The following is a 21,702-nucleotide window of genomic DNA, read 5'->3' as shown; positions in this document are numbered from 1 at the left end:
TTAATATTATTCCTGCAACTGCTGCAAGAGCAGGCAGGTCCAGGGTCCTTGCAATACTGCAATGTTCTAACATGGAAAACAAAGCCAGTACTTCTGTCTGGCTAGTTTCAGCACAACACATTTCCTTGTTGAACTAACCACATATCTGCCTCAAAAATACACAAAAGCTCAGGCCCTACTTTACCCCAAGGAAACAACTCGTGGGAGCTAACACAAACAAAATGTCCACATCCACCTCACATGATCTAATTTGTAGAATCATAGAATGGTTTTGGTTGGAAGGGACCTGAAAGATCATCCCGTTCTAAGCCCCTGCCCTGGGCGGGGACACCTCCCACTAGACCAGGTTGCTCAAAGCCTTGAACACCTCCAGGGATGGGGCAGCCACAGCTTCTCTGGGCAATTTGTTCCAGTGTCTCACCACCATCATAGCAAATTTTTTTTTCCTAATATCTATTCTAGATCTCCCCTCTTCCAGTTTGAACCTGTTGCCCCTCATCCTATCACTACATGCCCTTGTAAAAAGTCACTCTCCAGCTTTCTTGTAGGCCCCCTTCAGATACTGGGAAGCTGCTATAAGGTCTCCTCAGAGCCTTCTCTTCTCCAGGCTGAACAACCCCAACTCTCTCAGCCTATCTTCATAGCAGAAGTGCTCCAGCCCTCGCAGCATCCCCGTGGCCTCCTCTGGATCCTCCTCCAACAGGTCCATGTCCTTCTTATGTTGAGGACTCCAGAGCTGGATGCCATATTCCAGGTGAGGTCTCACAAGAGTGTAGAGGGGCAGAATCCCTTCCCTTGCCCTGCTGGCCACACTTTCTTTTGATGCAGCCCAGGATACAGTTGGCCTTCAGGGCTGTGAGCGCGCATTGCCGGCTCATGTTGAGTGTCTCATCAACCAACACCCCCGAGTCCTTCTCCTCAAGGCTGCTTTCAATCCATTCTCCACCCAGCCTGGATTTGGCCATGGGATTGCCCCAGCCCACGCGCAGAACCTTGCACTTAGTCTTGTTGAACTTCATGAGGTTTGCACAGGCCCACCTCTCCAGCCTGTCCAGGTCCCTCTGTATGGTATTCCCTCCCCTCCAGCGCGTCGACTGCTCCTCACAGCTTGGTGTCGTTGGAAAACTTGCTGAGAGTGCACTCCATCCCAACCATCCATGTCACTGACAAAGATGTTAAACAGTACCGGTCCCAGCACTGACCTGAGGCACACCAGTTGTCACCGCCTGCCACTTGGCCATGGAGCTGTTGACCGAAACTCTTTGAGTGCGACTGTCCAGCCAGTTCCTTATCCACCGAGTGGTCAATAGGTCAAATCCATGTCTCTCCAATTTAGAGACCAGCACGTCATGTGGAACAGCGTCAAATTTGCTTTGCAAATTCCAGCACATAAAGACTGAATACTTACAGAAAAGGGGGAATGAAAACTGCAAGAAGGAAATAAAGAGGAGCAGGAGAAATCTACTTGCTGTACTTGGAACTTGTATAACAGAATTAAAGTCTTGTGCCCCTCCAGCACTGTCATGCAGAATATTGAATCCCTGCTTGATAAGACAGCTTACGGCAAATACCCGAAAAAGATAAGAAAGCAATGATTGAAGGCATAGGGCAAAGGGAAGGAAATGAGGCACTGAATTAAGAAAGGTTAAAAGGAGTGGGTCATGTTTAGTCCTGCAAAACAAAGACTTAACTGCATGCAACTATACAAAAGGTTATAAAAGAGAGCAACAACTGATTATTCTCCCTAGTCAAAGATGGAACAAAAAATAATGAAGCCATAAAAAGGAAAATGAAGGACCAAGAATCTTTATAACTCAAAGTGGAATAAGCAGCCCAAAGACTGTAGAATACTCATCACTGAGGGTATTCAGGCTTAAATAAACACCCATCTGTTAAAGAATATTTTGTTATAATCACTCCTGCTATTACACAAGGAGGCGGAATGAGAGTCCCACCAAAGTCTGGGGACTGGATACCTGCAATTCATTTCTTTCACATTTTTGAAACATTTATTCAGAACAACAAACATCTGGTTCTTAATCCCCCAATTAACACTGTTTCCAGCCCTAAGGAATTAATCACAGAATTCACAGAAAACAGCTTATCTGCTAGCAATGGAGTAAAACAAATTGCCTACAAACTACATTGCTAATGGAGCAGTTTAAATGACCCTTTTTTTTTTTTCTTCTGTCAACATTTTAATTCAAAAAATAGAGAATAGAAAGTCATCCCTGGGCAGAGACCTTTGCAGCACTATGTCAGCAGAGAATTACACAGCACTATAGACTCCGGCTCTCATTCATGGTACTGACCTCCTTTGAAGAGCACTCTGAGGATCTAGCGATGAAAAGTACTGTAAAAAGTGCTAGATATTATCATTAGTATTCAGGAGGACAGAATTCTGCGGTTTGGTTGAATTCAAAGGGACCTGCCGGTACTTATGAAAGCCGATACATCTTAGAGAACAAAACAGCTCTGATGGCAATGGTAATGTCGGCTGGCTGACCACGGTGGGGGCAGGCCATGCTTTTTGCCAACCTCCCCCAGCAGGCTGCGTTGCAGATTTGTTTAGTACCACTGAACCACCCTAACGCCTGTTCACTTTTTGTTTTTACCATTTCCACAATATAGTATTTAAATCTATTTCCAGCTACAAAAAGAAAGTAGTCTCTAAAATATCACCCTGATGAAGAAAATTTGCATTACTGCTTGCATTCTAAGAACCCTATGCATTCTGGCACTCCAGGCGCCACTCGGCGCGATAAGGAGCTTTCCTGGCTACAGCTGGGCACCAGAAGATGCTTATTCCACAACCACCTCTGTTACCACCTCTTACACCCTGCAGCTCAGTGGATTTACACCCTGCTGCTTTCAGCTGTGGTGGAGAAATTACATGGAATGGAAAGTCAATCACCAAAGGTTCTAGCACTCTGGTTTTAAAGATGGCCCTGCTTGTAGGAGCGGAACGTGCTGTTCATCAGTTTATTCGCCTGGCTTGGCCACTACATGAATTTTAAGTAAACATCTTCTACTCTTACAAAACAGATTTTTCAATGAGTAACCAATAAAAACAACATGCATTACCATTCTGTCCAGCAATACAGACTATCAATAATAGCTCTAACGTCTCTGCTAGCTTGGGGCAGTCTAATTGACCACTATAATTTACTTCAAGGTTAGCATGACTTGGACAGCTCTTGAAAACATGTTTTTGTTCCTAGAGCCTGTTTGCTGTGGTCGATCTTTTTCTACCTACTGATTTTGTCTATTATTCTGTGTGAATGGTCCTAAGACATCAATTAGTAACATGAGGAACTGAGTCATTTCCCCTAATGCTCCTTACGATCTCTTTAGATTATATTTCCTTACCAGCACATTCCATATTGATGGCTGCTTTACCTTTGCATCTTTCTAAAATAAAGCTTTCTGCATTTCTTATTTGATGCTGAACCTTTATTAAATTTGCTGCTGCTTATCTTTCTATATTTATTAGTGCTACTAGGTATCATGGAATGATGTACTACGGGAGAAAACACGCACCTCTATTTATTTAGTTTTAGAAAAAATAATACTGAAAGCCTTGTTAAAAATTACATTGTAGTTTTGGGGGTGTGTTTATGCTTATTTTTTGTTTGTTTGTTTTGTGTGTGGTTTTGTTCTTTACTATGCCATTCCAGACCTTTGTTTGTTTCTCTATGGTTCCAGTGTACTTAAGATAACAATACACCTTCATATAAAGGCCAGGAAGATAGATTTACCTTAACGTTTAGAGTCAACAAAGTATTGAACTCATCCAGTTCAAGCCACGTAAGCCCTCCCATTTATTCCTCGCTTTCCAAATTGCATCAAAACTGTGTGTGTTCCTATCCCTTCAGATCACGCTGGGATCAATTAATTCAAAAACCTGTCATTTCTCTCTAGCTAAATCTTTACCAGGGACAGGGAATAGGACACAACAGGGTAGAAGCAGAGGAACCACAGAGATAAAATTGCCATCATTAAAAAAACCCAACACCCAGAACAATGAAATACATTCTTACAGACAAGACCAGAAAACTGCAACTTTCACAATTAACTTCTTTGGGGATGCCATAGCCAAGTCAAGCAGTACTAGGTGCCAAGCACTCTGAAAGATCCCATTCCTAATAAATTCAAATCTAAGCTATAATTAAAAAAAAGCAACAAACAACAACAAAAAAACACCCCACACAAAACCAACCAAACAAAAAACCCACAACAAAACTTAACCAACCTTTGGTTACAGAGAAAGCACAGCTAGGCTGGTATCTTCTGCACTTGTTTTGTATTGACATGGAGCATATGGGGGGAAGACTGAGCTGCCTATGAATGGCTCCAGCAGGGAGTATTGTTCTACCCGCTCTATAGTATCCTTAACGGGCAGCCGGCAATTACAAGCATCTTACTCCAGTAATTACAGGCCTAAGAATATCTCTTGAACAACATTATATTCTGCTTCTGCCATGTAGCTCATGCTTCTCAGAGTGCGATACCCTAACCAGAACAAACACTTCTTTCTTAGGACCGAAATCAAAGCCTTAACGGGCTGGTCAGGTATGTTTGCCATTGTGTCCACAGCTTTAAAGGGGCTCGCACTGCTATTTTAGGTGGCAAGAAACACAAACCATGATTTTCAGAAAATTTTAATGTGCTTTTCTTAAACCAAGGTCTTTTTCAATGTGAGGAAAGCATTCCACAACACTTTTATTAAGGCTAAAGAACTTACTCCCATATAAGCTCATACACAATAAAATGTCAATTTGCAAAAAGAAACAAAACTATTGGAAGTTACCATTACTGTGAGCTCTTCGGAGAATATTCCAAGTATTGCACGGAAGGCTACACTATTATTGGATGTTCTCAATATGAGTTAGCAAGTTAGACATTCTGGTAACTCACTCTGCTGGAAATGTTTTTCTTGCATACAAATATTTCACTGGATGAAATCCCAGCCTAATCAAGCACTAGCTACTACAGTTAATTCTTTAGGAATTTTCTTGTTTTTCTTAGAATTAGAACTAAAAGCAGTCCATTAAGGGTTAATGGTAACTGGAAGGTCCCGTATTCCCAGACATTGCAAAGTTTTACTGTTTCTGACCTCTCAAACATGCATCCCCCAGATAAGACAGCGCTCTCATTCTGAAATGTGCAAAAAGCTGACCAAACCTTGGAATGTTATATCTGAAACATTTTCTCTCTATTAAATGCAGGAATAAAGAGCATAAAAGGAGCATAAAAGGATTCAGCAAGGATATCAAATGGTAAACATTGTAAAAAGCCATCTCGCACTTATGAATTCTGTTGCCAGATGACTTTTTGTATTTAAAACAATCTTTTTATCACTGAATAAAATCCTACCCCATCATTGTGGGTACTAAGACCCAGTACACACCACATGGGACTAACAGCTGTTTCTCAAACACCCCCTGTTGCTGAGACTTCTTACTCACCAGTTGGGACAGCAGGATCCATTGTTGGCTTTTCCCAGGTATTGATCTGCTCCCAGGTAAATCCATTGGTTCCCAAGGCCACACTATAACCACAATTACTGTAGTGCTCATCAAATGAACAACCACCTAAAACCAAGAAAAATGAATACATTCCTGTTATTAATTATTTATATCTCTTTACAGCCGTTCATTTACTTTAATATTTTGTACCCAAGTTTACACAGGGAAGAAAGTAAAAAGAAAATTAATTTCCTGTATATAAGATTTCAGGCAGCAGACAAGTTATCCAGAACATATTTTTTAACTTTCCACACTTTGTATCTTTTGGAAGCCTTTGTTTTCTTTGCTCCATGCTACTGTTAATTAGATCAATTCCTTTTATTTCAACTTACTATCTTTACATTTTCAAGGACAATTGCACATGATGCACACATGCAGGAATATGTGTGTTTGGGCCCCAGTAACTGATACTTAATTACATGAACCTTCAAGTCAGATACTTAAAGAAAAAAAAAAAGGCAGCAGGCAAATAAACAAGCACAGCATCACTTTTCCTACAGTGAATCCTATCCCTCACCTCACTTTTTAGCCTTGAATTACGGAAGGCTGGGTTACACCTACAGAAAGTGCAACCTTCCTTTTCCTTTTAAACACCTCTCATGAATAACACCACAAAGCTCTGTGTGGCACATGACCATTCCCTCAAGGTCTTACGGGTCAGTACTTTTGAGTGCAACCCTTTAGCTTCTTGCCAACAAGAGATTAACAAGAAGAGGATAGCAACAAGCATTCACACCTTCCAGATTGTTAACTAAGTGATCTTTCCTACTGTAATTCCTGAAATACTTGGAAGTAGTTAACTGTCATAAATAACCTGGCAGCTGCCTGAACACTTGTGAATCAAGGGAAACCCATAAACAGTGGAGTGAAATCTTGTATGCCAACACAGATTTTCGAAACTTGTTTCACACAGACAGATCAAGCTAGTTCATTCCCGGGTAGGATATTCCTACACCGGTGTGTCCTCAGGCACATTCCTCTTAACATCCACCCAACTTAGCCTGCCACGCATATTTCAGTACTGATCCATTAGATCAGGCAGCCTGGGTCCTTCAGTTAGACCTTAATCACACTAACAGTCTGTGTACTGCATTGGTTTTCCCTCTTAGGGAAAACAAGGATGATTTTTCTCTGCAGATACTAGTCCTCCCAAGTCAACTGGACACATCGAACACTTCAGCGCTTGCAAGGACTGAGCGATGCTCAAGGCAACACTAACTCACTCTGCCAGCCAAACTGCCAATTGCTCTTGACACTAATCAGTTATATCCACAGAGATGTTCCCGACTCTACTCCTTCCCACAGGCTGCATTGCCTACACACACACACACACACACACACTAAATAGCTGGTACGCACGTCATCCACTGTTCCTTTGAAATAAGGACTGTCCAACACTGGGGACACCAAGGCCCTTCTTCAGGTTTCACATGAATTTTTTACTCTCTAGCTCCCAAGAAAGCCCAAACTTGTCTCAGTTCCTGTGGAACTGCAAATAAATGACAAACACAAATATATACCATACCATTAATATTTATTAAATCCTTATTCTGTCAAAGGAATTTACCCGCACTCCAATTGCAACTGGTTTTCTAAGTTGTTCTACAAAACTTTGCATATTATTTCTGTTTAATTATATACCAGAAGGATTTCTCAGGTAGAGCACCTGACACCCCAAAATAAACTTTTCTTTAGCAACAGAGTAAAGATCAAGCTTGTCCTAAAAAAAAAAAAAGCCAATTTAATTTGATATATTGTACATTTTCATTATAAATACATCTGACTACAGCAGTTTTTATGACCCTTGCAAGCTCGACTGTTTCTGTAGTCACTACAAATATTTCTGAAGTGTCATTATTTTACAATATTTTAATAATTCTTGCTTTAAATTTACTGTATTTGTGAAGCCTTCCCAGCTGTCAAAATGGGCAGGATTACGCTTAAACTGTTTCCCTAATTTTTTTTAAATCTAATTTAGGTGAAAGAGTTCAAGTTTAAAATATTAAACACGCTCATTAAAATGTCTAAGGGAAAAATAAAGGTTTTCTGGATTGTGTGGGAGTATGCAACGCAACTGAAAGTCACCTTTTTCACAGCAAGGGGGTACGAGAGACAGTCTCAAATACTCCGCTCTCAGTCTGCGAGTGGGGCGTTCTGATTTTGATAGATTCACTTTAATAGCACAACTTGAGACACACACAGCCTCTGTTCAGCACACTGCGGCACACAATAACCGCGCTGGCTCTGAGCTATTCCTTTGAAGGGATTGTAAACAAATTCTCCGATTGAGGCAGACAATTGTAGGAGGCCTCATGTACACAAAGAAAATTGCACAGGTGCTGCTACAAAGTCCCAGAAGCAAAATAAGCAATAGTAGCAAAATACCAGGTAGACATCCTGATTTAACAGGGAATGTAATTGTCAATAGCTTGGTATAATCAGCTAAAAAGGTTATTTTAGACATGCTGAGGTACACAAAGTTGGAGGAGGAGCTGAAAAAGGGATATGGTGAGAACTTTTGGAAATTATCTAGGAGTTTCCACTGGTAAGAGACAACGCCCGAGGAAGCTTTAAAATGCCTTGTCTGAAAGTCAAAGCTACCCTTGTAGTAGAACTGGATAAGGAAGGAAAGGATAAACCGCAGAGAGCCTTAAAAGTAGCAGCAAGACATCTACATTTTAAAGAAAGACAAGCATAGTAGAGAAAACCTCCAAACGCAGAGTGACAGAGCAATAAACCAGAAGGATTAATTTACTAGAAGCAACAGAATTGGAACTGGGAGAGGTGAATTTGCAGGAAATGAGGACAAGGAGACAAAACCAAAGTCAATTTTAAGGGCTCAGACAAGCAGACAGCTGCAGGGATCTTGGGTACCAAGAGGAGCGAAGTCTCCATCTGCTCCTTGCTGTACAGTCTCAAAAGACAACAGAATTAAAAGTGAAGTAAAGACTCAGGTGGGACCCACAGCCATACTGATGCGTGAGCTAAAAAGTCAGCAACTCCTCGCACTACTACCAGTGTGCATTGTATTACGGAACGGGAAAGAAATTTCAAAAAGGGGAAGGAAAGCAACTCAACGTCCAGAATATCTCTGATTTGGGGGTTATTCTAACAGTCACAGCGGGTTGTGTCCACATCTGCCAACCAAGTCTACGCGGCTGGTCTCCGTCCTGCCTTGGCTGTAGAACATGGCAGCCAACATGCCTATTTCCACCCAAATTCGCCTCGGGGAGTTCAGGACCTGCCATGCTCTCCCCTCCTTGACTGACCTCGGTTCTCTGCAGGACAGCTTCTCAAATTCCTCTCCCCTTTTTCCTGGTGTTTTGCTCCTTTTTTGAACACATTTTCTCCCCGCGAAGCCTGCGGTGCCACACCAGCTGTCCCCCTCCCTGACGTCTCTGAGGGAAAGGCCATGGTGGGCCGCCTCTGGCACAGGGCAGCCCCGGCCTCTCCTCCAGCCCTCCCTGCTACCAGCACCCAGAGCACAAACAACTTTTTTTTTTTTCCCCTTTTTTTTTTTTTCCTTCTTACACAGAACCATCCACTTTGAGCCACCAACGCAGCCTCAGGGCCAAGTGGGGCTGTATTTCCCTGACCCTCCCCTGAAGAGCAGCCAGGCCTGCACAGGCACTCCTCCTGCTCACCTAATGGGACCCATCCTTAGAAATTCAATTGGTCACCAACTAATTAATTTCAGTTTAAACTAAAAATTCAGTAATAGATTTCAAGTGTCTACTTCAGTAGGGATAGTAACTCCAAAATGGGCCAACAGGCTAAAGCTAGCAAATGTATTATTCTCACTGACATCAACATAAGCTTAATATTCAGCATTTCCTAAGACAAACTGCCTATGTGCATACCTAAATATGAGCTACAGATAAAGGTACCGGAAATAAAGAGATTGGGGAAAAAAAAAAAAAGAAAAAGAATAAAAACAGGTTAGATCCATCCTAATACAAAATCATCCGTCACTGAAACATAAGCACTTGGCAGCAGAACAGAGCTATTCATTAACGTAGAAAAAATAATCCTCAAATTGAAAGGAAAATATACCACTCGACGCATTTAGATCCCAGGTTTGCATGTTACAATTTTAGCCACAGCATCAAAGCTGTTTGAGGAAAATGGAAATGTTTACACATTCACCAAAATGGGGTTCCTCATCTTCATAAATTGTTAAAAAGAATGAGGACTTTAGGAAGCAAACTGGGCTCTTGGAGTCTTTCCCCTGGCTGGCTGAAAATTAAACACTGACAAATGCAATTGGGGCAAAAGAAAAGGAAGTGGAGATGACTTTGATACTGTTGGATAATGCATGTGGTGTTGACCCCTTCTCACAAACAAAACCCAAACAAGGAGGAAGCTTTTCCCTTCCGCAAAAGAGTCATATTGAAACAAGTAACGGCTCACATAGGAAGGATAAAATATCCCTTGTTTTACACTGCAGGCTTGTAACAATGCCACTGCTCATCTGAGTGATGCTAATTAATCTTGAGCAGACCTATCATCAGTTACCGAGACTTGCCCCCGGATTAAATGTAAACCAGCCTTGCATAAATTGAATGCCTCCTTTGAATATATAATTGAATTTGCAGAAGTGTGCGCCAGGGGGGTGTTTAAATAAGTGCACAAATATGATAAAAAGAACTTCACGCCATTATATCTAATTCAGTAAGCAAAAATAATGGCAGGGCACGTTCCAATTAGTGTTTGATTTATTTATTTTAACAAATCCAATTAGCAGAATGTTTCATAAAGTCATCCAATGTCAAACTCACGGACTCACAAGATAAAAAACAGTACTTCTAAAAAGGGATAAAGAAACATACCAATGTGAGAAACCTCATCAGTTATCCTGTGTTTCTAAACATGCCCAAAAAACAGCACAGCAGCAGACATAATTTGCTCGAGCATTTACAGCATTCCCAAGATGAGGAGTGGTAGACATAGAAAGAACATCAGTGTCATTTGTCCCACTCCAGGCCTTTCTCCTGGGGCATAAGTAGTTCACTTTCTCTCATTAACTTTAAAAAAAAAAACAAAAAGGGGGGGGGGAGGGGCAGAAATTTAAAAAAAGCACCCACTACTTTTCCGAACATACCTTTTGAAACTGTCATGAAAGCTGAGATCTAGTCCATCAATTTAGACCTTCTTAGCCTCACAAAATATGAAGCAAGCAGACGAAGAAACAAGTGCTATTATGATGAGGTAGTACTTATGAACTATAAAACTCCAGAAATTAACACACTGCTGTTCCTGATCATTCATTCTCATCTCTTCCAATGACATTCTTGTTTACAAGGGCTATAAGAGATGCATTTGGCTCATTAGGATAACTTCTATTATAGGATTTATTGTATAAAAATCCATTTATCACATTTTTCAGACTGTAGAACTTCACATAGTATGTCCTTGAGAAATCTTATTACATATTCTTATGGAGGTGGGAGGGAGAGGAGAATAAAAACATGCATTTAAGCCTTGTGCTGAGTTGCTTTGTTTGAGATGGGATAAATCAAGGGATATTGGAGTTTCCTCCCCCAGGAAGACTAGTTAATGCTTTATATGCTTTCTACTCCTTTCAAAAAGATTAAGACAGAAGACATCATAAACATGCATACAGGCAACCCAAAATGCTACACTGAACAAGAAAGCATGTCCAAATTCTGCAGAGCAGACCTATTTCTAACAAGCAGTGTCCAACAACCTCAGCTCTCAGCAGACATGATATCAAAGAAAAGGGCAAGTATGGAGGGGTTGGAGGAGGGCACTTCTCACTTAAGATACCAGTAGTTTCAACCAGTACCACCCTAGAAGCAACACATTTTGTATGGCCTCGGGTACCTGGCACAGCACAGCAGGGGAAGTTTCAGAAGGATCAACAACAAATGGGTATCTCATTATCAGAAAATCATCCTTCTGCCATCACATCATCAACCTGCTGTTGTAACTGGCCAATTTCAACCAGTACGTTATTATTTTACTCAACTGTTTATTCTATATTCCCAGATTTCCAAGGAAAAGCTTTCTACAAAGAGAAAAGAGTTATCTTTACTGAGTCAAAGCCCCCCCCCCATATTCACCACGTGTTTAAACTCAGACTCCACACGGGAGAGAAAGATACTGTGACTCCACAAACCGCAGGGAAAGCTTTGATCAATTTCTGTGCCTCATTACTTAACAGAGGATCTACATCAGGAGAAACCGAGTGTGTAATAAGGTATAAACCCCAAAGTAAAGCATTCATAACATCTTTTTTTGATGTCAGTTAAGAACTGAGCTTAGACCTAGCAAATTCAGGAAACTCACTCAATCATGAAACACAAATCCACTGAAAACCGTGCTTCTCTGCTTCTGGTCCTCACAAAGTGCTTCTCTCAAGGTTGTTCTAGGTTTCAGATGTAGACATTAGTGATTTCTCTAGTGCCTCAAGCACATTCCTGTTATGCAATTTGGTTTCTGCTGCAAGTATCAGTCCTCATTGTCAAGGCATGATTCATCTGCCACAGGACAGTTCGTTTTCTTTTCTTTCCATCTAACTCCTAACATAGTATTATTAGATTTACATGTAAGCAGAGAAGGTTTCATCTACACGCTGGAAGATGCGAGTCCTCTGAGATATTGGTAACAATTACCTGGCTTCAGAATGGATCATTCTTGCTAGATTTGACTAAATCTCACTCCTTTTGCATGATCTGTGTCCTGGCAATCAGACCTTTCAAGATGGGGGGGTCAAGGCAGGGAAGAAAGCATGCGTCTGTTTAACTAATGCGATGAAAATTGCTTTAAAATTTATATGTATAGTAGTTTTTGTTGGCTGGTGGGTTGGGATTTTTTTCCCCCTAAATCAAGTTAATCCTTGAAAAAACTGAATGCAGCTTAGAAAAGCTCTTAGTTTGAACTGGAAACTGTAGTGATCCCAAAGTAGGTTCAAGATTGGAATTTTTTTTGTACCACAGTGATTTCAAGTGCTACCAGCCAATTATTAAGGAAAACTATGATACCACAGGTACACATTTTTTGAAAGTCTTCCAAATTTATATGCCACATGAAATTGCTGTCTTTGCAGGTTCAACATTACATATCTGGTTCCACACGCTCTGAAGCAGCTTATGGGCACAGTTTCCATGCACACGTGTACACACACAACACATGCATGAATACAATCAATGGTTGCATGGTCATTGCATAGAAACTGCTATAATCAAAATATTGCTGCCGTTGCATAAGAGATCATGTATGGTCTTCATGATAAACACCACTAATAACATAAATAGCTTAATGTTATGAAAGGGACAGATCAAATAGGTCTAAGCATTGTCCACTGAAACATCTAAAGACAAAGTGTCCTCCCAGTAATAAAAAACTTTTCTTCCAGCACTTCTCTGCAGAAGCTATTGGTCCCAAGTGCAGAATAGAGTCTGACAAACCTTATCAGTTATTATCCTAATCCCACGGAACCACTCTGCTGCAAAACAAGCATTGTGGCTAGGATCCTCATATATGTGGCGCTAGTATTTAAGCTGTATTTCTTGAACTTGTCAGGTTAAGCTAAGTTTTCATTCTTGAATTCATTATTATAGGTTTCTCTTTGCAAAAGCTTGCCTACAAGTCTCATAATTTGAGGCCTAGACCAGCTCATACACTCATTACTAATTCTGTACTTCATAATCCACCAAGGATAAATGAAATTGCTTTGAAGTATCCTAGGAGTAAAACTAACACTAAATGTCATTTGTTTAAATTTTTATGTCCAAATCTAGGATGACTCATCTAACTTCACTTGCCAGAATCTATGTCCTTTATTTAATACCAAGAATATCTTTTTTGCTTCTGACAGCTTAGCTGTCACTATTTCAATAGCTCAATATTAACATTTTATTGCTTTATTTAAGCATAAGTATATACATATCTATAATCTCATTGGATTATTTTTTTTCCTGCTACAGAACAAAGTCTGTTAACTGACTGCACCTTTTCAAAGAACCCTAACTTTACAAGTTCAGTTTCGTTTCAGTCTGCTGAAACACACAGAGACTTATTTATGGGAAGAGTTTTCAGGCTTGCCTGTCCCAGTGTAACAGAACTTGTAAAATTAACAGAGTTTTTCAAAACAATAGAAGATTCTTAAACAGACATTCCCAATCATCTTTTTCTTATGATTCTAGCTAATAATCTTTCAAATTCATTAGTTGAGTGGCTTTCCACCCTTGAAGCGGGCTCCTGGTTTATTCATAATATGATGAAATGAAAATTCCTTCTTAAAAATGCAAAAATGTAGTCCTTACTTGCTTTTATTTTTGTAGTCTAAATAAATATACGCCTTGCTTTGCTTTAATTTGCTTAAGTTACAGGATCAAATTTTCTCCTAAAATAGTGTGTCTCTGTATTCCAAAAATCCATCTTAAAAGATTAGCCCCGTTTGTTGAAGATGTGCTTAGCTATATTTATCAGTAAAAACCATTTATGGGCATTCATCATTTCGGGGGGGGGGGGAACAAAAAACAAACACACCCCAAAAAACCCACACACCACCACCCAAAAACCAACATTGCTTTTCTTTCCTTCCAGTATCCAGCAATTCTTGGGTCTAATTATTCAATGTACCTTAATAGGATTATCTAACATTATATTTATGGTGCATTTTCACCAAATTCTACATCAACTATTGCACTACAGTCCTGATCAGTCAGAACTCTGTATTGACTGACTCCGTTTCAGCATTCAACACGGAATGCCTATTTAAGCTGAGCAGTCGTTTAAATTGTGTACTTATTTTACTTTTACCATCCACCAAGGCAGCAAAAAAAAGTCTGGAGATAACTGTTTCTCACTTATTTTATATTCCATTAGTAAGCCTATCTTTCTCAATAAGCTTTCATACAAACTTCAAATTAATGTGTTTGAACTTTAAGCAAGAAGCAGTCATTGACTGACTCATATTATCCTCAGTGATGAATAAAATATTGTCTTAAAAGATACAATTTCGGGAATTGCAATACCATCTACAAGTCGTCTAATCTGTCTCCTTTCCCTGTACTACTGCTGTTCCTTTAGTGCTGCTGTGGGTCCTGGTTTGAAGAGAGGTCTCCTTGTAGCAGAGATGTTTTCTTTGAAGTTTATGGTCAGAAAACATGAAGATAGTAGCTTAACTAAGGGTAGGAAGTCTGTTTTATTGCCATACCAGTGAACACGGTGTAAAATTAAACACAACCAGGCTCCAATCAAATGTAACTAGAACAGTATTATCATTTTTAGAGAAGAAATTAAGTGCTTATTGGACTGGCATCTTCATAATCATTCCATTAGCTCAACAGTCTTCCTAAATTAAGCCAAAGGAAGCAAATTAAACCAATGGTGAACTTCAGAAAGTCCCCTGTTCTCTTTGGAAGCTCCCACCATTCAGCCTGCAATGGCCTCCATAAAGCTCTCTGCAGCGCTTGGCATTCCCTGAAGCTTCACTACTCCATCAGCAAAGCTGACCCCCCACTGTCCCCTCGCGTGGTCGGGGACTGCTGAACTACTTCGGGGGACAAAGACTACTCACAGAAAACCACCCACAGTACGTGTAAGGACACAAATGTTATGTGTGTATACACACACACATCCCATCTGTATCTGAGTGGTTCCTAAAAGAAATACCAGAACAACATTGGTGAACAATACCGATATTTTGCTTAAATTGCTTCTGAAGAACACATGCAATTAAAGCTCCGGCATTGTGCAGGTCTCCAGAGACTGCTCCTCGAAATCTAAGCTAGCATACTTAACATGTACCAGCTCACCTCTATACTGGTTGCATATGAGAAATGTATCTAAAGAGATAGGTATCATCTGTTACCAAGCATCAACAAATTAAACCTAACTGGCTAATACAATGGTAATAACTTGCAATGAGCGTTGCAATTGGTATATCTTGTTAAATTTAATAGCGTGGTTGTTGGAAGCGGCTCCCTGGGAGTGGCTGTATAAATAACTTTTATTGAGGTCTAACGATTCTCAGAACTACAAGTTTGCACATTTCTCAGATTGAGGATCTCTCTTAGAAAGTATCCGTGTACTTGTTGCTGACAGTTACTGTCTCAAATTACACACAAAGTACAAGGTCAAGGATATTTGAAGAGATGCATTTTAAATGGTTTTCAGTTAAACCCTGATCTTCATTCACTGTGTCAGGAGCAAGTCAACCCCAGGAACCAGAGTGGTTCGCCAGCTGCTCTGCTTTCAGGTGCCCTGGAGTCAGACCGGGGGCAGGAGGGCAAATGCTAAGACTGTGCAAAAGACCTCGCGAAGTTTCTTCAGTTGACTGATGGTTGAGGCACTAACAATCAGCTAGAGATTCAAACGTCAATAATCTGTTACCTGATCTTTTCATAACCTTTTTTTTGTAGCTCATTTATTCCACCTCTTGATTTTCCATAGACATTTTCTCCCTCGATGTTCCTGGGTGTACTGCTTGCGTTGCAATAGTCAGGATGCTTTCCAGAATCCCAGTACAGCGGGCAACCCCGGAGCACTGGAAGCCCTGCTGTCCTCTGCAGCACATTGTAAACATGGGAATGATGGGAAGATGTGCTTGCTTTTAGCCTCCAGATTCCTCTGTGTAAATTCTTTGCCCGAAGAGCAAAACATATAGTAAATACGTGCCAGGAATAAATAGCTCTCCGCCTAATAGCACATGTGAGTTCTTGAAAATATACAGAGCTCCTTTTCTGTTTAACCAAATTTCCTACTACGGTACATCAGCGTACGTGCAAAAGTGCCTCTCTAATTACAGCTATGAATCTTCCACTTACAATATCTGACCCTGAACATGCATTTAGCAGAGCTGCAGTGTTCTAAACTCTGTATTAAAGGGGGACAGCAAGGGAAAGGAGAGAAAATTTAGGGCAACGTTAACACAAATGCAGTTATCACTAAAGACAGCTCAGATTCTGTTAACAAAGAGACCATCACAGCGCATCTCACCACTCAGTGTGTTATTCTGACACATCCTTAGCCACCCGCAGCCTGTGACAAATCGCAGGTAATCTCAAAAAAATGACTATCGGCCACATTTGGCTGAGACAAGTCCCACTGAGTCACTTGGAGGGAGCCTGCCTCCATCCTCTGATGCGGAGAAACGATTTGCTAACAGGTTGTGAACAGTTCCATACCTGCTGAGGTTCTTGATTTTAGAGGAATTCCAAACTGTAAAATGGATTAATTTTCAACATTTTGTGTTCACCATGCACTTCATTTCAAAACAGTTTCAGGCTGTGCTATCTTTGTTTTACAAAACTTGCTTGGTAACAGAGAAAAAGATTCCTATTCCATAATGCAAGGCCTTTTCCCTGTCTCTGGGATAGATCATCTCCAGTTTGAAGCTAAAACTTAGAATAATATATTTCCAACAGGAAATATTTTTAAAGACAGATTTTCTGCATTCCCCGGTTCTTACTCCTTTAAACTAGCATCAAGCCTGAACTCTGCCAGGGAGCATTAAATGCTTAAAGCATTTCTAAGACTTGAAAGGCACAAGGTGAAGGAATCTAAATGCAATCACTTTTAAAGGATACTGAATGACCAAATTCTAATAAGAAACTCTTTTCTGTCATATAAGCCATGGTTTCCAGTCATCATTTAATCCCTGGTTCACTGAGACATGTGAACGAGGTACTCTGAGCTTTTTATCCCCAAGCACACCTGCACTTCACATTGCAGTCCAAAGGGATGTGCAGCTGAGACAGACCAGTAAACGACACATTCTAAGAATCTAAATTTGACACATGCTTTGAAATTGTTTAACTGACAGTACATCAATATTTCCTTTTAGGAACCCAGGAGGATTGCGTTAACACCTTCTATGTAAGAGTAAAACAAGACACTTTGGAAGTACTGTAGACAAACCTTCTATTGCTGTTCCTCCACTGAAAAAGTCTAGGCCCATAAGGGCAATTCAGATGCACAAAAAGCTCATTTACTGGACATTTACTTCTGGAAATAAGGTCTTACCAGCAATTTACGAAGATAATTGTCTTGGCTTAAAAGATCTCTCTTTACACTAGAAATTGAATGACACTGTCTCCATAAGTTAGACAAATACCTCCTGCATGATATTGCTTTATCCACATCCTTGTCGAGCCCCGTAAAATACCTTTCCACTTGATTTTGGTAGACGGTTGGGTATTTGTGAGTATAGCTGCATGCAGTATTTAACAGCACAGGAACCTTCATTAAAATGTAATGCCTTCCCAGGGCCCCCAGGTGAAAGTGCAGATACTCAGAAGCAAAGATTTTTTTAAAAAGTGTCTTAAAGATTTCAGCTATGCAGTTCAACTGAGTGTAAAGTTTCTAATAAATTCATGTTAATTTTTATACAGGTCATTGTCATTTTAAGGTATCTGTGCAAGAATCTGACTCATTAAATATATGATGCTTCAAAAGATTACGATTATGGTATCAAGTAATTCAGTAATTAGATTCAGTTTCTGATCACCTGAATTGGTATTAAATATACTTACCCAATTAGAACCATACTGCAATTATATTGATAGTTCAGTTAACTATGCATTAGGCACTAAAGCCAAAAACGTCAGAGAGAGGGAGTGAAAGCAATGTTTTCTTGGTGTTGCCCAATGATCCTTCTCTTAGGTAACCTAAAATCCTTTACCCTTCAGGTGCAAGCCTTAGCACACCACATAAAGTAAGGTTAAAACAGTAATAAAATAAGCTAATCAGGCATCCCCATTTGTTAGCTACACTCTTTGTAGCCTATTAGAACAATTCATAGAATGGTTTGGGTTGGAAGGGACCTTGAAGATCATACAGTCCCACCCCCTGCCCTGGGCAGGGACACCTCCCACCAGCCCAGGTTGCTCCAAGCCCCGTCCAACCTGGCCTTGAACCCCTCCAGGGATGGGGCAGCCACAGCTTCTCGGGGCAACATGCCCCAGGGGATCACCGCCCTCAGAGTACAGAATTTCCTCCTGATACCTAATCTACATCTGCGCTCTTCCAGTCTGAAGCCAATCGTCATATCATTACGTGCCATTGTAAAAAGTTCCTCCCCAGCTTTCTTGGAGGCCGCCTTCAGATACTGGAAAGCTGCTATGAGGTCTCCCTGGAGCCTTCTCTTCTCCAGGCTGAAACCCCCCAACTCTCCCAGCCTGTCCTCCCAGCAGAGGGGCTCCAGCCCTCCCAGCATCTTTGCGGCCTCCAACCCACTCCAACAGGTCCATGTCTTTCCTACATTAGGGGCTCCAGAGCTGGAGGCAGTACTCCAGGTTGGGTCTCACCAGAGCAGAGGGGCAATTATGGCATCAGATCATCTTTCTTTACCCCAGACTCATCTCACAGTCACCCGAGCAGCACATAGCTGGGACTGGCAAAGGAAAAGACAACACAGCGTTTCGCACAGCCAGCTTAAAAACAGGATGTGGCTGAGGTACATCAGACATGTGCTAGGTGTTGCTTAGAAAACTTGCCACAGTGGGACAAGCACACATTGAATCTTCCCAGCCTCCAACAAGCCTCACTGATACCAATTGCTCTTTTTGAATGGATCTGCCCAACCATTTTCAGAATTTACATGCACTTATGGAATCTGTAAACTCCTGGGATGACTTCTACATATTGGCCATACTCTGACAGCTTCTGACCATTACCTTCATGGGGACAGCTTGAAACAGAGGGGACGGGGGTATTTTTGTCCTTACTCAGGGCCAAGCAAACACAGGACAGTGGCACTGTGTTTGCAGGGACAGCATTTGCCCCATGTGCTGGAACTGACACTCCAGCGATGAGAAAGGGATCACAGTATATTGTTTTTCCATGGCAGTGACTGCGCCTGTCAGGCTGCACCCAGGAGGCATAACTGCTTTAAATCACATTCTGCACTTGGGGACAAGACAGACTTCACACTCGGCTATCAACCTACAGGGTGGTTGTTTTCTTCTTCTAAGGCACTGTCTCACAGGGAGGAAAAAAATTGTGATACTTGACTGTATTGCAGCATTTCAAGACTATTTTAAAATTAGATAATGAATAGAAACTTGACGATGAGGTCCCAGCTGGATAAAGATGTTATTTAACTACATCTGAAAACACTCATCTGTGGCAAAAACTAATAAAATCTCCCAGAACAGAGACTACAATTAATATAGACTTTAAAGAGCAATATTTAACCAGCAGTTATAATTTTATTAGTATAAAGACTAAAAAGAATCAAGGTGAGTAGACCTGGTTTCAAAAACAAAGATACCAGAGTTGCATAGGTCAGGCTTTGTTTTAATGAAATCTTTCCCCTTTCCTCTCCAGTCTTTCCTCAGAGAAAGAGAAACTATACAACCATAAGTCATATCTGCATTAAGCAGCAGGACAAGTGTGAGCATTGACTTACTGCGCACATTGACCTGACTTTTAGTCACACTACTAACTTTTAAAACAGTTACACTCCAGTGATCCCACTCCTCACCCACATCACCGAAGCTCAGTGCAATCTTTGCCGTGAGATTTCTCATGTACGTAGAGGTAATTGCCACAATGCTTCTTTAATGAAGTGTTATCACAAACATGGAATTTGATTACATTCAACTCTGAAAACAAGAAAATTAAAATATGAGCTATTAAAAAGTGACCTTCTCTTTCCTTACAGTTGACAGCAGCCACTGGGAACGCTGTACTCATGATGACAGTGTGAGCTGTACGCCTGAAGTAAAAATTACAGCACTTATTAACAGATAATCAGCTAAATGATCTGATTTTCTTTAACCTACATTGGATAATGGAGTAAACAGCTAGGCGTACTCAAGAGCTATGACCAACGACATGGCATCCCTTGGTAATATGTCAGGTTCTCACCGATGTCACCAGGGATCATCTTATCATAGATTTCCTGGGATGGCTGAAGACACCTCAGTGAGGTGTTAAACAGTAAAAGTGGAACACTTTTGGGGGGTTTAGGAAAAGAAAATACTTCGACTCTGAGGAGTTTGTGCAAACCACAGTTTCACTTGAGCAAAAGTCTGACTGTCCTGGAGTGAGGTTCCCACACCAAAGGAAGATCTCATCTAAAACGCAGTTGAGAGGATGGTCCTCACAAACCTGCAACAGACACTGCTCTGCTGAATGCGAGAGCAGGGGATGCAAGAATGAAGTTCACATGTAACGAGAGAAAGTTAAACACCGAGTTGCCTCAGCCAGTAGAAAGTGCCGAGACAAGCAAACCACTGCCTCTTGTTCCTGGGCCCTTCTCCATTACCTATTTTTCTGAAACTAGAAGTCCTATGGTGACATTTCTGGATCTTCGCAGCCAGCGAAGGGCTGCCCAGTTCATTCTTTTTCTAACCTGGAGTGGTTGGAGTGCTCTGTGCTTTCCTTTCCTTATCTCTATGGATTTTCAGAAGATGGAGCACCTCCTAGCCTCTGCTTCACTGCATTAAGCAAGGCACACACTCGCGATCTCCTCAGAGGAAAAGATCTCAATTTTGCCAGTAATCCTTATAGCCCTTCTTTGCATCTGTGATGTGCTGAATTAATCTTTCTTCTGAAGGAGTACCTGTGTTGTACAGAACACTCCAGATGAAATCATTTTACAGAATACTCAAGATAAAATATTTTTCATGTATATAATAGCATTTTTATTTCACCATCTCGCCTTACAGAAACACATTCTCTTCTCAGGAGCATATCTCAGAGACTCATCTCAATCTCCTAGAATTAACGCTCCAACAGCTTCTTGTCACTTCCAACTGATTTCTAATCTTAAAGCAAAAAACTAATTAGTCCTGAGATGCATGACCTTGCACTCTGCAATGCTAAATTACATCCCTTTATTTTTATTTCATCACATTTCAAAGTCCTAATTCCTCCAGCCTGATAATTTTATCCTCCTCCAACTGTGTGCGATTGACTCCCTATATTAGCACATTCCTTGTTTTTATGTTGGGAACATCAGTGAAAAAAACCTTAGATCTCATGAATTATCTTTGAACTTTAGTTAACCCACCTCCACTCTGATACAGTAGAGAGGTATCCAAAAAAGCTAATAACACCCATGTTAATCCTACACTTGCTCATTTAAAACATTTCTTCTATAGTAATGTTATAAAACCTGAGTTAGACCTACTACACTACCTTTCCTGAAGCAGTCCATCCCTAGCACTGCATCTCAAAGCCACACAATTTCTCAGTA

The 21,702-nt window shown here is 40.8% G+C and overlaps 1 protein-coding gene across 1 annotated transcript in view; it reads right to left on the bottom strand.

Moving 5' to 3' along the window:
* The window catches only part of PTPRT (protein tyrosine phosphatase, receptor type, T), a gene marked incomplete at its 5' end in the record, with an annotated part of 340,319 nt that extends 334,725 nt beyond the window's left edge, over positions 1 to 5,594 (bottom strand). Inside the window, one exon of the mRNA XM_009883565.1 lies at positions 5,469 to 5,594. Within this exon, the coding sequence (XP_009881867.1) occupies positions 5,469 to 5,594 (126 nt within the window). The remainder of the gene's footprint in view (positions 1 to 5,468) is intronic.
* Positions 5,595 to 21,702: the final 16,108 nt, after the last annotated feature.

The sequence above is a fragment of the Charadrius vociferus genome, unplaced genomic scaffold (genome assembly GCF_000708025.1).
Source record: "Charadrius vociferus isolate BGI_N301 unplaced genomic scaffold, ASM70802v2 scaffold320, whole genome shotgun sequence".
NCBI classification, from domain to species: domain Eukaryota; kingdom Metazoa; phylum Chordata; class Aves; order Charadriiformes; family Charadriidae; genus Charadrius; species Charadrius vociferus.
Note: the sequence above shows the minus strand (reverse complement) of the source record. Positions and strands in the feature narration are given on the sequence as shown.